The sequence below is a fragment of the Monopterus albus genome, unplaced genomic scaffold (genome assembly GCF_001952655.1).
Source record: "Monopterus albus unplaced genomic scaffold, M_albus_1.0 scaffold82.1, whole genome shotgun sequence".
In the NCBI taxonomy this organism is placed as follows: Eukaryota; Metazoa; Chordata; class Actinopteri; order Synbranchiformes; family Synbranchidae; genus Monopterus; species Monopterus albus.
In genome coordinates this window covers 761731-777117 of record NW_018127962.1, presented here as the reverse complement: position 1 = coordinate 777117, position 15387 = coordinate 761731, and the positions used below count along the sequence as shown (strand labels likewise).

Genomic DNA, 15387 nt, shown 5'->3' with positions numbered 1-15387 from the left:
GCCCACATCAGGGGCAACAGAGGAGTTGAGATGCCACTGGATGATTCCTGAATAGGTCAGCATAGGTCAGACAGCATGGAATGACAGGCTCATTTCCATGCTGTCACAGTGTTATAACCCTAAAGTGTCTAATATTAGACCAGTTTTTGGCTCCCTCATGAGTCTGGCCAATTGCAGATTTGATCCCATGGTTGCCTTTCTCTGTTATTAGAACTGATCATGTGATAAAAAACTAGTGATTAAAGTCAGTTCATAAATAATGTTTAATTAACCTTAGTTTAGAGATACTTTTTAAAGCATGTAGAATTTGTGATAAGTCCTGATATTTATTTCAGTTTTACACAATAAAACAAAGGCAATTTCACTTTAGGGTTGCAACTAATGAATGTTTTTATTATTATTACTTCTTTGATATATCAGCTGTAAGACCTAACCGTAGTGCATGGTGAAGTTTTCAATTTAGAGAAGGAAAATGCAGCAAATCCTCACATATGAGAAACTAAAAGCAAAACATTTAGTCATTTTCATTTAAATAACTTAAAGAGCCTATAGGCTCAACTAACTAACTGCTTGATGGAACACTTCCTTGCTGATGACGATAGGATAATTTTTTGACTAATGGATTAAATGTTTCTGCACTTATTCACGTTTTCCATACAGTTTGCCTGTTTAGGTTTGATGTTGGATGACCAAACTATTTTGCTGACACAATTCTCCTAGGTCAAATCATTTACTAGTAACTTCCACATTTAGTGACATGATCTAACTGGAAACCTTTCATCAAATTTAACATAAACATGTATCAGTAGTAGAAATATCAGGGTAGAAATTTAATTTGTACTTGAAGTGTCAAGGCAGACGTGGGAACTCCCGAGATTCGTTCTGGAAAAATGTTTGACCTTTTATGACCCGGAAGCTGACGCCAAACCCGAGCTGTTCCATCGGCGGAGTAAAGATGGCTGACCAAGGCGTCGCAGATCCTGGTAATAACAACAATAATAAGCCTGAAACCTCGGAGGGAACTATTATTAAGGTCACAGTAAAAACCCCTAAAGACAAAGAAGAAATCGCCATCGCAGAAGATGCCTCTGTCACCCAGGTTTGTTGACAACTTCAGCTAGCTAACAAGTTAGCTGTGTTAGCATTTGTCGTTACCCTTACCGGCTAACTGAAAGTGTGTGAAATTAGAGCGGCTGTGTGTAATGAAAGTATCACTACATGGATTTGAAACAGTTTGGCGATATTAACGTTTCTGAGATCCAACAGAAAGATATAATCACGCTAACATTTAAAGTGGCTAACCGGCTAGCCAGCTAACGATAACGGTTAGCTTAGCTAGCTAGTTAGCGAGCTCAGCCAACGTTGTTAGCTATGTACTGTAGCCAAACAAGCGTCAGCTGACGAGTAGCGGGCTTGCTATGCCAGAGTTAAGTTGGCCTGAAGTGGTTTGTATGGATGATTTGGCGAATCGCTTTCGTTTTCCGTTTCAGCTTTAAGCATTATTAAAGCTTTCACTCTAGAACATTCTCCCCGCTCCCACTGAGCCATTCAGCTTTCAGGGGAATTTATAGTTGGCTGCGGTCCTCTGGGGGCTACTGTCGGTTTGGCGACGTGTTATTGAAACATAAAACAAATAATAGTTTTCGCTATACTTATGTTTTATCATTACTGTGGGATATCAAATAGTCATTTTTGTATAGTTGCATGTATTACGTAGTTCAGTGTTTAAACGTGTGTCATGTTCGAACGTTGAACTTGTATATATGATTTAAATGTAACAGTGTTTATGTCACCCTTATCTTTGTGTGTTAATATCTGATATAGTTTCCATAATGACATGCTTTGAAACACATTTTATATACAGCTTAGTGTTAGAAATGAAGCCTGGGAATTATTTCAGTAGCACCATCTTGTGGTCTTTGCTCTTTGTGTTGCTCCCTATTAGTTTCCACAAAGAAGTAGTTCTAGTGGTGCACCCAAAATAAATATTAAAATTGAACAGCTTTTTAAAACATACTGAGAAAATGGAACACAAAAGGCAGAGAACAGTTCATCGTATAGTTTTGTGGACATAGTGCAACCAGATGACCTGTGCATGTAAACAGCACTAATGTTATTTGTCTCATTAAGTTGTGCTTTGCAGGGATCATTTCCATTGTCCTGTCTCACATGTTTTATTTATTTACATTGAAAATTAGAGACAGAACCATGCTACAGTTTCCTGCAAGATGGGACACTGTCTTTGTGAGTGATGTGTCACACAACAGTCAGAAAGAGTGATTTAGTGTGTTGGGACCACTGCTAATAGGATGAGTACAGAGGACTTTCTTGGAAATGAGATATTTAGGGCTAGAAAGAGTGCAGCACTACTGAAGTGTAACCACCTCGTTCTCAATAATATTCATTTCACTTTCTCATTGCCCTTCCCTCTGTGTTTTCCCAAATTTTTGCCTCACTGTTCATTTTCATTGTTTCTTCCTGTGTTGTAGTTCAAAGAAGAAATCTCTAGGCGGTTCAAAGCCAAACAGGACCAGTTGGTTTTGATTTTTGCAGGGAAGATCTTGAAGGATGGAGACAGTCTCAGTCAACACGGCATCAAGGATGGCTTGACAGTTCACCTAGTGATAAAGACAGCACACAAGTAAGGCTATATTATTAATACAAAGCATGCTAATTCAACAAAAGAAGCACGCCTATATTTATTCATAATTAAATAATCGTAGGATGGAGTTAAGTGAGCTGCATTTTTTTGTTGTATTTATTCACTGAGTGTCTAGGCACAGTGTCATCACATTAGTAATGAATTTCTACTAATTATCCCTGTAGGGCAGGAGATGGCAGTAGCACCTCTGCATCTAGCTCAACCTCCACCCAAGCAGGCAGTGCCTCCGGCTCTAGTTCTGGTACCAACCCGTCCTCCACAGCAGGCTCTACTGGCTCTGCCCCACCATCCACACAGACACCTAACATACTGAGTGAGTCCATCTCTGTGTAACTATTTGCATTCAAATACCACTTGTTAGTTCGGCACCACAAACATAACATGTTCAACCTTCACCCACCCTTCACTCTTAGCTGGCTTCGGTGACCTGGCTAGTCTGGCTGGACTGGGCATGGGCTCGGCTAACTTCATGGAACTGCAGCAGCAGATGCAGAGGCAGCTCATGTCCAACCCAGAGATGCTTTCCCAGATCATGGAGAACCCGCTTGTGCAGAACATGATGTCCAACCCAGACCTGATGAGACAGATGATCATGGCCAACCCACAGATGCAGCAGCTGATGGAACGCAACCCTGAGATCTCCCACATGCTCAACAACCCTGAGCTCATGAGACAGGTAAATGAAATGAGGCAGCATTGATTTATATAGCATGGCTACAGTTGAGTCCCACTGCATTTGAGTCTCCTTAGTTGGGATTTATTTAGCTTTGTTTTAAAATGAGCTTCTTCCCCTTATTTATCTCACCTCCCAGACCATGGAGCTGGCCAGGAACCCAGCCATGATGCAGGAAATGATGCGAAACCAAGACCGGGCTCTGAGCAACTTGGAGAGCATCCCAGGAGGTTACAATGCCTTGCGGAGGATGTACACAGACATCCAGGAGCCCATGTTTAGTGCTGCCAGGGAACAGGTAGCTGGGACTAATGTTTACTGATTAAATCACTGTTTGTGTTTGTCCTTGTTTGAACTTGTTTTTGCCTATTCTGTAACCCTCCTCTGGTTTTAAATGCCAGTGTTAAGTGGTTAAGTATATTTTGACATTGTTTCTTGTTTTTAAATGTGTCTGATCTCTGTCCCTCTAGTTTGGTAGCAACCCGTTCTCAGCTCTAGGTGGCAGCTCAGAGTCTGGTGCCCAGCCATCACGGACAGAGAACCGGGAGCCCCTGCCTAACCCATGGGGACCGCCAAATTCTTCTAACCCTTCTGAGAGTGGAGGGAGCACCACAGGAAGCACTAGCACCACTGGGGGTAGCAACCCCAGTGTATCCAATCCTCTAGGTATCAATCCTGGCAGTCTGGGCAATGGTGAGTAATGTTTCTCAATAGAGAGTACCTATTTAGTTGCTGAACTTACTTGTCTTCATATACATACATTAACCTGGGACTTTTCTGCATTGCAGGCATGTTCAGTAGCCCGGGCATGCAGAGTCTACTGCAGCAGATCTCTGAAAACCCTCAGCTGATGCAGAACATGCTGTCTGCTCCATACATGCGCAGTATGATGTCGTCACTGGCTCAGAACCCAGAGTTGGCCTCCCAGGTAAGGACAAATGTACATACACACCAGAAGACAGAAAATGCACAGATATAGTTATATTACAAACCCTGAAATTCTAGATCAAAATTGTGTCCTAGAGATCCTTGTTATTCAGATTGTGTGCCACACATGGAATTAATTCATTATATTGAGCTCTTTAGTTTGCAATGAATTGTAAATAGCAGGATCTAGTTGGGCCTGTTGTGCATTAGGCCAATAAGCCCTGTTATTTAGTGCACACTCAGAGAACAAAGGGGATTGTCTGTTAAGCTCACTTCCATTTGCAGCAAATTGTAAGAAAGTAAATAACACAGCTCTGACTTAATTTGCTTTTAATAAACGGTGCTCACTGTACAGCAAACCAGAACAACTCTATAGTGTTTACAGCACAAGCAGTTAGATGAAAGGTATGGATTTTGTAGAGCTTTTATTTTTGTTATTTAACATTTGTTTGAACGCTTTGTTTAAGGTGCTTAATCATATATCATTTAAATATCTCTAGTGAATGGAACAGCCTGGTGTGGAATGACTGGTTACTGTCACCGTCTTTCTCTTTCTCTACTAGGTTTTGATGAATAACCCCTTGTTTGCTGGAAACCCACAGCTGCAGGAACAGTTCAGAGCTCAGCTGCCCATATTTCTGCAGCAGGTACTGTGCATATTTCAGACCAATGTGTTCTTTGCAAAAAAACATAAAGTTAAGATGTCATGGTGACATAATAAAGAATGGTAGTGGTTGGCCCATAGGGGCAATATACTGTACTGTAACATGCCTTAGTCCAGCTGAAACATATTTTTATCTGTTCATGCTTAACATTTTTTTTCTTGAGGATTATAGATGTACATAGATTTTTTTTTTTTCCTGTGGGAATCTTTTTATATGCTCACAAACCTCACTTTAGAATAATTATGCTTTTTACTTATTAGCTTATTTTGTGTGTGTGTTTTTTGTCTTTAATTCATTCTTACCATTTATGTTTGGATGTAGATGCAGAACCCAGAATCCATGTCAGTGATGACCAACCCCCGGGCCATGCAAGCTCTAATGCAGATCCAGCAGGGCCTCCAGACACTGCAGACAGAAGCACCAGGCCTCATGCCAAGGTATGCTCCCACAGGTAGATACACATGCTGTTTTTTTCTTTGTTTTGTTTTTTTTAAGTAGATAATGGTTTTCAACTCTTTTGTTTCTTTTGGCCTAGTTTGATGACAGGTGGAATTCCTGGCATACCCACAGGAGGGGGCATGCCTGTAGAGAACCCAGCCCCCTCGCCCAGCAGTGCAGCAACAAACACTGCCCAGCAGCAGCTGATGCAACAGATGCTCCAGATGTTTGCTGGAGGAGGTGCAGGAGGAAGTGCAACGGTACAGAGATACACACTTGCACCAGATTTTCATCCTTCACATCTGTATGCTGTGGTTTTTACAGCTCAATTAATCCCCCAACCCCACTCCCCTTAGACCCAGACCCCAGAAGTTCGGTTCCAATCCCAGCTGGACCAGCTGAATGCCATGGGTTTCATCAACCGCGAGGCAAATCTGCAGGCCCTCATCGCTACTGGAGGAGACATCAATGCCGCTATTGAGAGACTGCTGGGCTCACAGCCCTCCTAAAGACATACAGTACATAGTGACAACGCAGACATGTGTGTACATACCTAACTCATACACACACACCCAGCATCTACAGAGAGAATCAGAGAAAAGAAATGTAAGTATATTGTCCCAGATTTTACAGGAGAAACTTGGGCAGGATCTGTAAGGCCCATATTTTGCATTTGTTCTCAGATCATTCCCTACTCCCTGTACTTTAACTTTTTGACGTCATCCACCCAGACCTCTTCCAGAGTACTGCTGTAGAGCCGGACTGAAGCACTCTCACTTTGAGGGGTGCTCTGGCACATAGAACAGGAGCGAAAATCTCTCCTGGAAAGGGATTACCAACCGTTCCTTCATTCTTTTTTCTTCTTCACATAAAACTGGAGTTGAATGATGCAGACAGACATTGACATAATACAGATTAAACCCATATTATGTGACTGGCTTTTGGTTCTGTTTCATATGTGGTCATTGTGGGGCAGTTTGTTAGCATTTAATTAGCAAATCAATACATACAGATAGAACAGATATCCTGTCCACACAGGCATTCAGCCTCATTCCTTCCTCTTACCATTCTCTTGATTCTACATAAATATGTTTTTGGCCAACAACTTTCATTATTTATTGCAAGTGCTTAAGAACCCGACACCCTCCACACTTCTTTAAACTTGTGATTTATTATATAAACGTGCCCACTCACAGGTGCATAGTGTCTTTTTCTTCTGAGGCACCATTGCTGTGCCTTCTGGCCTCTCCTGCCCTCTAAGAGCATTGTCAGCCAATTACACCGTCACTCACTGGGTTCATTAGAAACCCCCAGTAACTTCAACATAACATCACCCAGAACTGTAGCCATAATCAAACATTACATAGCAGCATCTCAGAAGCAGAAGGGATGCTGTTAGAATTGATGTGAATGAAACAAACACACTCTCCTTGCATTTTAATCGGACTATTCATTTTCTTTTCTTTTTTTTTGCCTTTGAGGTGCAGTTAGTTCTTATGATTTGTCTCATAAACATGGAAATCAAGTGAGTAAAAAAGTGCTTTCCATCAATGAAGGTATGGTGGCACCATACATTTATAAAATCAAGTTCTAGGTTGTCTTTTTTTTTTTTTTCCTTTTTAAATTTTCAGCATTGTAGTTGTGGTAACCTTGGCAAGTGCTTCTATAGCGTTGCTTTGTCTGTTGACCTCAGCTGAAAATGAAAAACAAAATCCATCTCCCAATTGAACATGTTGGAACTAACTTTTAACAGTACTGTACTAAAAAAAAATAATAAAACATGGTCAAAAATGGTCTGTGCTATGTGTCGGTTGATTATAGTCTTGTGATGGTGTGTAGATGAGATCCATACCTTCCCATTATATTTTCTAGCATTTATGTTCCTGTAAACCACAGGATCAGGCTCTGCTTTTTATAAGGATAATGTAAAATGTTGCATTTTGAAAAGCAGTGTGTAATTCTGCTTTTGGATGTTCTGGGAGAATAAATGGCCATACTCACTGGAACATATTGATCAGTATTTTCAGAAAAAGGGACTAATATGTAATGGAAATTTGCTTTAACTATAGGAAATATTTCAGAAAATGGACAGATATAAAATTTAATAATGACATTTTTTTAAAATCTTTGGTTTAAATTGACCAGTTCCATTAAGGAAATTACTCTGCCAACTCCTTACAACCAAGTAAACCCTGACTCTGAATATAATTTCTGTCTTCCTTTGAGCTGATACTAAATAGTCTTTCCAGGAAATGTCCTAAAAGCTAAGTAATTATGAACATGTACAATAAGGCAGTGATGTATAAGACAAGCCTGTATTATGGCTCCTATCATTATGAAATAAATGTTTCATATAGTGTTAAGATTTCTGTCAGGGACCAAACAGTAAAGCAGAGGATACAACTTTTAAAATTCAAAGAAATTGGCTCTTTATTAACCCAAAAAATACGAAAGAAAAATACAAATGACATTAAGACCAACTGATGTCTCAACAGAAATTACAAACAAATAACGCCTCCTTAAACTCCCCCCTTTCTTGTATCCAGCACATGGTGTAGTCCAGGCCTAGAGGGAGGTATTTAAACCTGCTGCTTCCTCAGTCCAGTCTTTTGTCAGAACTGCCCCCCATCCATGGACCAGGAAACACGGTAACTCAAGTGAAAATGAATCAAATGTGCATGCTCATTGATCAGTTATGTATGCCCAATATCAAACAATACTTATAACTGAAAACTACACAACCTAAATAAAGAAAACAAAAGACTACCCAACCAATTCTACCACTGGTGGTGGTTTAGGCTCTCACATGGTGAAGGTCAGGGCTGAGACCTTCACACAGCCTTTGCTTTTTCCAGTGGTGGAAGAAGTACTCGGGTTGTTCACTTAAGTAAAAGTAGCAATACCACAGTGTAAAAATAGTCCTGCATTCAAATGGATACTTATGTAAAAGTACAAAGGTATTATCATAAAATATACTTAAAGTACAAAAGTACTCTATGCAGAATGGAACCATTCACATTAATGTATATCATATAATTGGACTATAGGTATCAGTATATTAGTGTATAATCACTAATGTTATGGCTAGTAAAGGTAGATCTAATGTTAATGACTTTATTTGTTTACTTTTTGAATTAGTTTGCATACAGCTGGCTAGCTTGTGAATTTCCCAACAGGGATCAGTAAAGTCTTATGATTGTATATTTTGTTTATTTAATCTCTGTCTCAAAAGTAACTGAAATTACCAAATGTAATGAGTAAAAAGTACAATATTCTTCTGTAAAATGTAGTGATGTCAAAGTATGAAATAGCAGAAAATGAAAAAATTACAGATATCTCAAAATTGTACTTAAGTACAATACTTGAATAAATGTACTTAGTTACCTTCCACCTCTGGCTCTTTCAATATAACCGTGTAGTGGATGTAGCTGCATTTATGTTTTTGGACTGTGCCAAAAGCACTGAAATTAATAACAAAAATGTAAGATGATAGTTGGTACATCAGTGCAAATCACAGTGTCTCCCTGCTTGTGTCAGACAAGTAGCCAAACGTGAACAGGCTTGGACAGCATATTGATCCACCTGTTAGGTGAGGTTTATTGCAAATGAACAGCGTCACAGAGGGTGCAGTCTGTTGCTGATGACTACCTGCGAGCGGTTCTACCTGTTTCACCTGCTCTTCCCCACCCCCCCACCCCTTCCTTGGGTGTCAGCTGCAGAGGGATCGGCAGGCCACAGGGCTCCTGCCTCTCTGCCCCTGTGCCCTCAATCAGGAGCTACCACTATCCACAGATAGATAAGGAAGTGTTTAGGTGCAGCGCAACCTGTTCTCTTCTTGTTCTCCATTTTCATCTTTCTCCCTCCACACTGGAGAGAAAGAGCTACGAAGCGGTGTCTTTCTTTTTTACTATTTACTTTGGGAGCTAATATTCAAAGTGGCTTCAAGAGATTTTCTGAGTGAAACAGGAACCCTTTGCCACTGAAAGCAGCATGGGGTCTGACGAGTCATACAATTTTGTCTTTAAAGGTGAGTTATGTTTACTGAAGCTGTGATTGTGTAGAAAGAGGTAAAGCTTTCAGTGTGTACTACTATATTTGTGCAGGCTTTAAATGCGTCAGGTGCAGCTCTGGTTGTAACTGCCTGGTCCGGTTTCTGTGTAAGAGAGGGAAAAGAGGACGTGCTAGTTTTCTAGTTACAGTATTTGGTTGTAAACTGACCTTTGACCCATTAAAGAAACATTACATTTCCTAGGTCATTAGAGACTGTTATGTTTTGTATGCTTATTTCTCTGATTAAAATAAGCTCCTCTTAACTTCCATTCCATTCATTCCAAAGTAAAGTCAATCACAGAGTAGGTCTGCCACGTTTACTATATGTGATGTCACAGTGTGTAGTGGTTTGTGAATGTGACAGAAAGTCTTCACGTGACACATCAGATGAACCAGAGTGTGGTAGTCTTGACCAATAAATACATATTTTTGGATTTAACATCATCTTAACACCTCTAAATTTTTTAACAATGAATGATTTTCTATTTTTTGTGTCTGTTCAGTGGTTTTGATAGGGGAGTCTGGTGTAGGAAAAAGCAACCTTCTGTCTCGTTTCACCAAGAATGAGTTCAATCATGAAAGCCGTACCACCATCGGTGTCGAGTTCAGCACCCGGACGGTCCAGCTGGATAACTTCGCCATAAAAGCTCAAATATGGGACACAGCAGGACTGGAACGTTACAGGGCTATCACCTCAGCGTGCGTACACACACACACACACACACACACACACATACAGACTTATCCCACCATTTTTGTTGTGTGCCAGTAACAGTGATTTCAATGAATGTTACCTGTCTCACCCTCATCACACATTTTACTATAACAGCATCTTCCAGTTTGAATACAAGACCTAATTTATTTGTGTTTGGTGTCTCTCACCTGGTGGACTCAGGTATTACAGGGGAGCAGTTGGAGCACTGTTGGTCTATGACGTTAGCAGGCACCTTACATATGAGAGCACAGAGCGATGGCTGAAAGAGCTGTACGACCATGCGGACCCTCACATCGTGGTCATGCTGGTGGGAAACAAAAGAGACCTGGAGAGCCTCAGGACGGTGCCCACAGAAGAGGCCAAGGACTTTGCAGGTCACTGAAGCAGTATTGCCTTTGTTTCTTAATGTTCAGTGATGATATTTATACTTTTGGAGCAATACATTATTACACAACTGAGCTTTTCTTTCTTATCTGTAACCTTCTGTAGTTGACCTCTGTGATCATGAAAACTATATAAATGCTCAGTACCCTTCATTTTGTTGATTGTGGTCTTTGCCTTGCTTGCTCAGAGAAGAAAGGTATCAAGTTTATGGAGACATCAGCGTTGGACTCCACCAATGTGGAAGAGGCTTTCACTGAAGTCCTCACAGGTTGGAGTTATTTTTTAAAACACAAATCCTCAGTTTTCTTTGAAATACCTACTGATTTTTCTCCTGTTTACTTCCAGCAATCCATAAGAAGGTGGCCAGCAGGGAAGTGACCCGTGGCTCCATCAGCGCTGTGACCCTGTCCCCCACCATTGGACCAATTAGCGAGGCGCACCAGGAGCGCAAAGGCTGTTGCAAGAACTCCTAATAGACTACTGCCACCTTTAAGATCTGCTCTCCTCATGTTGAACCAACATCATGCTTGAGCTCAAGCATGACATCATGCACACAGTTTAAAGAGCGAGGTACCTGCTTGACACTTACAGTCAATGTACAAACCTCCTTAAATATAAAGCGTGTACAATATATAACTAAAAAAAAACAAAATAGATTATCAGAAAAAAATCTTATGGTGGCTACTGGGCATTTTATTACAGACAGCTGTACACTGTGTTTTCTTTTATCTTTGTATTGTTAAAGAGGAGCTGTGTTGCTTTTATGAAGGAATGCACTGGGATTAACTTTGAATAGATAATTTGTTATTTTCTGCATGCAATTACCACATAAAAACAAATTCGTTATCCGCATTAGACAGCTAAACTAAACTAGATAGGGGAATAAGAGAGAGGAGAGAGGGCCGATGTGAAAGAAAGAGAATGTGTTCCTCAGCGACGGACAATATGCAGCTGTGGTTCTCAACCTGCAGGTTGCAAGAATGAATTTAAGAGTTCATGAGATGATGAAAAAGTACAGTTCTGCTACATGACTTAAATAGTTTTTATCCTGAGAAATACTGTATGTGTAAACTTTTCAGGCCTTCAGCAGTTATTCAAAACAGAAAATCTTCAAGAACTCATAGGCATGCACCCTATCTCCTCTCATTAAAGCCCTCCTCCAGTCCTAAACCTATTTTTCTTATTGTTGGATGTTTGCCCTTTACTGCTCAGAATTATATACAGTTTGTGTGGTTTTTGACATTGCTGGGCTGTTTTCTCATTCATCTGGAGATGGGGAAGGTGTGTGTGAGAGGAGTATTCAAAGGATTTTTCTGCATCTTAAAATAGTTGAGGTAAGGGTTCACACTTAAAACATCTTGGAGCCACCTACCATGGGTTGAAGGTGTTGTGTGTCCTGGCGGCCTGTAGATGGCAGTGCTGATGTTGAAAGCTTCAGAGCTCTAATGCAGTGTATTTGTTCCCTCTCTCACATCCTTTACTCCAGTATATCGTATAGTACTAATTCTTTCCTTATTGTTCACTCCCATAATGATCATGATATTAAGCTCGTGTAGCGCTGCAAGGTTGTTGCCATGGTAACAACCTCTGATGCCCTCTTGAAGCTAATCAGCATCACTATGAAGTAGGGAATTAATTTACATTTTTTCCACAAATAGTAAATTCATTCACACACTTTGTGGTGTTATGTCTCTATGTGTGTGTGTGTGTACTGTGTGCTTATGCAGATAATCTCCAGACTATGGACAGAACTGGACAGGCTCACAAGACATGAGTGTAAATCTACAGCAGTGGTGGTTAATGACATTCTGGACAGATAGTGCTCTATCTCTGGCGCACAGATGCCTATAAGGAAGGAGCTTTTGCCCCTGTAGTGCGAGTGTGCACATGTGTGTGTGTGCACACAGTGTCCCCAAGCAAGATTTCTCTGCTGAAGATGATTTTGCTACAGTGAAATGACTGCAAATGCTTTTATAAAGTTTCTCTTATGAAAATATGGCAGGAAAGGCTCTACACTGGGCAGTAAATGTTCAATTATTTCCTGTGAATGAGGATCTTTTTATGAGCTGAGTAAAAGCATCTGGTGTAATAATCTGTGGAGGCAGGTTGAAAGCTTGATCGTGAAATCTGTAAATCTCCATCTGTCCTGAGCCTAGAGGTGATTTTATCTTTGCAAAAATCATTAAATTAAAAAATTACAAACTCTCTGTTCTGTGTATCAGAGAGGATTAAACAACAAAGCAAAGTTTTTCTTCTACTACTTTATAGATAGTTGCAACTTTCCCCTGGTTGTGTTTATGACTTTCTGTCTCTCGGAGTGGTTGGAAAGAATTAGATTTAGCACATACATGTGGTGGCTGTTACCCACCTGCTCCTGACACATGTAGCCTGTAAAAGTGAGTCTGAAACCAGCAGGGATTTATGCTAAAGTGATGAGTGGTGTGGCACTTCTGACCCTAACATGGGGCTGTTTATCTATTCTGTTTACTTGTCCTCCACCACTTTGTGGGAAATCTGATCCTCCATAAATTTAACTTTGCAGCTTTACATCCTGACCTTTGTGTTCTTATGACCTTTGACCCAGCATTTTCTGATTTCTTTGGGCAATGTGTTTGGCTTTACAGAGTGGTTTGTCTCTGCTTCCTGTCTTTGCTTGTTTGTTTGTGCGATCACCAGAGACCCACATGAGCCTTACAAGTGAAGCAAATTTCCATTCACATACTCAAGATCTCAGAAACATCTGCACTCTTTTGGCCTTTATCTGTTTTTCTTGACAGTATGTGAATTTAACTCAATGTCTCTCAGGCCCAGAATAGCCCCTAAAAATCATAAACACACACACACACACACACACACACAATGGGATACATTATGGCATATTTGCGTATCAGTACTGTTCTTTAAAAACCACCTATTTCCAAAACACCAGGTTTCATGAGCTGAGAAAAACAGCTACATCTGTAGTTTTGTGGCAATGAATTATTCAGCTAATCCGGTGATTTTGAAGCCATTTATTTATGTTTTTTGGGTTGTCTACTGATCCCTGGTTCCTTGGACAGAGCAAGACCTTTTGTGGAATTTTGCTGTTGCCACCTTGTTAGTGTGTATGTGAATAAGAATCTAATTGTAAAACACTGAATAAAACTGCTGTATAAATGCAGTGAATTTACATAACTCTTACTGTAAAATACAGAGGTCTTGAATATACAACTGCAGACAGTTAAATTTGTGATTTGTTACTCTGTTGAGCTGAGTGACGTGTCATGTGTGGGTGTACACCTGCATCTGTGCAAGCACAAAGTCCAAACACAAGAATGTGTGACAACCTGCGTTGCTCCATCATCCTGCATCTGTCAGCGGACGTCTGCAGAGAACGCAAATTTGAGATTTCCACGTCAACTGACATCATAAATAGATTCAAAATCAATGCACGCTGATTACCATGGTGATGTTGTTATGGCGACCAATCAAAGGGAGAGGTGAGTGTCTGTGTGTTCAGACTCTACTCCCCAAAATGCACCATGGAGTCAGAGCTTGAATCAAGCTGAGAGGTAAATTGTTGCCTGGAGGTGGTCGCAGAGGAAATGTTAAGGGTGTGTTTGTCACTTTTGCTTGATGATTTGAGCTGTTTAGTCTCAGCTCAGCTTATTATGAGATTAAAACATACTAAAAAATATATAGTTACCATATCTGTGTTTGTACATTTGTGTGTCTTCTTGTGCTTAGTTGAACTGTGTCACCTTTAGTTGGTTAACTTCTTTAAAAAGCCTCTAATTTCATCACAGAGCCAGTTGAGCTTGGCCGTCTGTACTCGAGGCCCGACTGGGGTCACAAAATTCCTTTCCAGCATGCAATTAAACAGACTGCCAGCGACAAACGGAGCTGAAAAACCTCAGCGTCATATTATTACATACCTCAGTTGCCATGACATCCGCAGTGTTTGTCCATGAGTCTGTGATGTTAAATGGCTGCAGGTGTAAAATGATGCATTGAACTATTATTTGAGTGCTGCTCTCAGTGGAAAGCTGAGAGCAGAAACAGTGTAAACTAGGACTGTCATTAACATCACCAGTGTGACAGGTGAGCTTTCTGCTGAGTTTACATTAGTGTTCAACTGATGACATCTGGAGAGCAGGAGGTAGATCATTTTAATAGCACCATAAAGTATTTTATCCACAGTCATAACATGACTTTTGTCTGGTTTCACATATCTGCCCTGACCACAAATCCACTGACCCAGAATTTTTTTTTTTTACTGCAGGCCCAACATTTTGCCCGTCAGACCCATTCACACTTGAATGGTGATTTCTTACCTTGGCACAGCTCCTACACTTGAGAAAAGAAGACATCTGGTTAAAACTAGAAACCCTGAGCTTCCAAATGTGTCACTTTGAGAAAAACTTCTCAGCTGCTTTTTCCAAAGAAAGGGAAATTATCACCTAGTCCCTAAGAGTGCTCTGCTCTTTCTCAGAGGAGCACATAACGTCTGGCAATACTGTAAGTGACAAAAGGGGCGTTAATGTTTTCCTCCTCCTCCTCAGCTTTTGTTCCATGGAGCATGCGCATGGAGATACAGTCCAGATTAAATGGCTCAGCCACTTCAGATACTACTCTGTTTGGCTGAGTGCCCCTGAGTGGGCCCTGCATGTGTGCTTGGCTTTAGTATGATTCAGTTCAGTTTAGGGTTTTGTTCTGTTGGTCCTTGTAGTGAGGTCTGTCCTTTCTTATCAGAAATGTTTTCCTACTGTTTGCACATCACTAGCAAATTCAATTGCAAGAATACACAGTGGTGGTGTGTGTGAGGATACCGTTGTGGAATTAACGCCTTCATTAACTAAATCTCCCCCTGGAGTTGTGGACTGTGGGAAAACAC

General features: G+C 40.6%; 2 protein-coding genes across 2 annotated transcripts; both read left to right on the top strand.

Moving 5' to 3' along the window:
* The first annotated feature begins 896 nt into the window (after positions 1 to 896).
* On the top strand, positions 897 to 7150 carry ubqln4 (ubiquilin 4). Its single transcript, XM_020606955.1, has 11 exons — positions 897 to 1099; positions 2490 to 2641; positions 2827 to 2975; positions 3076 to 3338; positions 3475 to 3633; positions 3806 to 4028; positions 4124 to 4263; positions 4826 to 4909; positions 5249 to 5364; positions 5463 to 5625; positions 5722 to 7150. The coding sequence occupies exons 1-11, from the start codon at positions 905 to 907 to the stop codon at positions 5872 to 5874; spliced, it is 1797 nt and encodes a 598-aa protein (XP_020462611.1). The 5' UTR covers positions 897 to 904; the 3' UTR covers positions 5875 to 7150.
* Positions 6880 to 12069, top strand: LOC109963911 (ras-related protein Rab-25-like). Its single transcript, XM_020606840.1, has 6 exons — positions 6880 to 6890; positions 7982 to 8013; positions 9919 to 10114; positions 10311 to 10504; positions 10702 to 10782; positions 10860 to 12069. The coding sequence occupies exons 1-6, from the start codon at positions 6880 to 6882 to the stop codon at positions 10985 to 10987; spliced, it is 642 nt and encodes a 213-aa protein (XP_020462496.1). The 3' UTR covers positions 10988 to 12069.
* The last annotated feature ends 3318 nt before the right edge of the window (positions 12070 to 15387 follow it).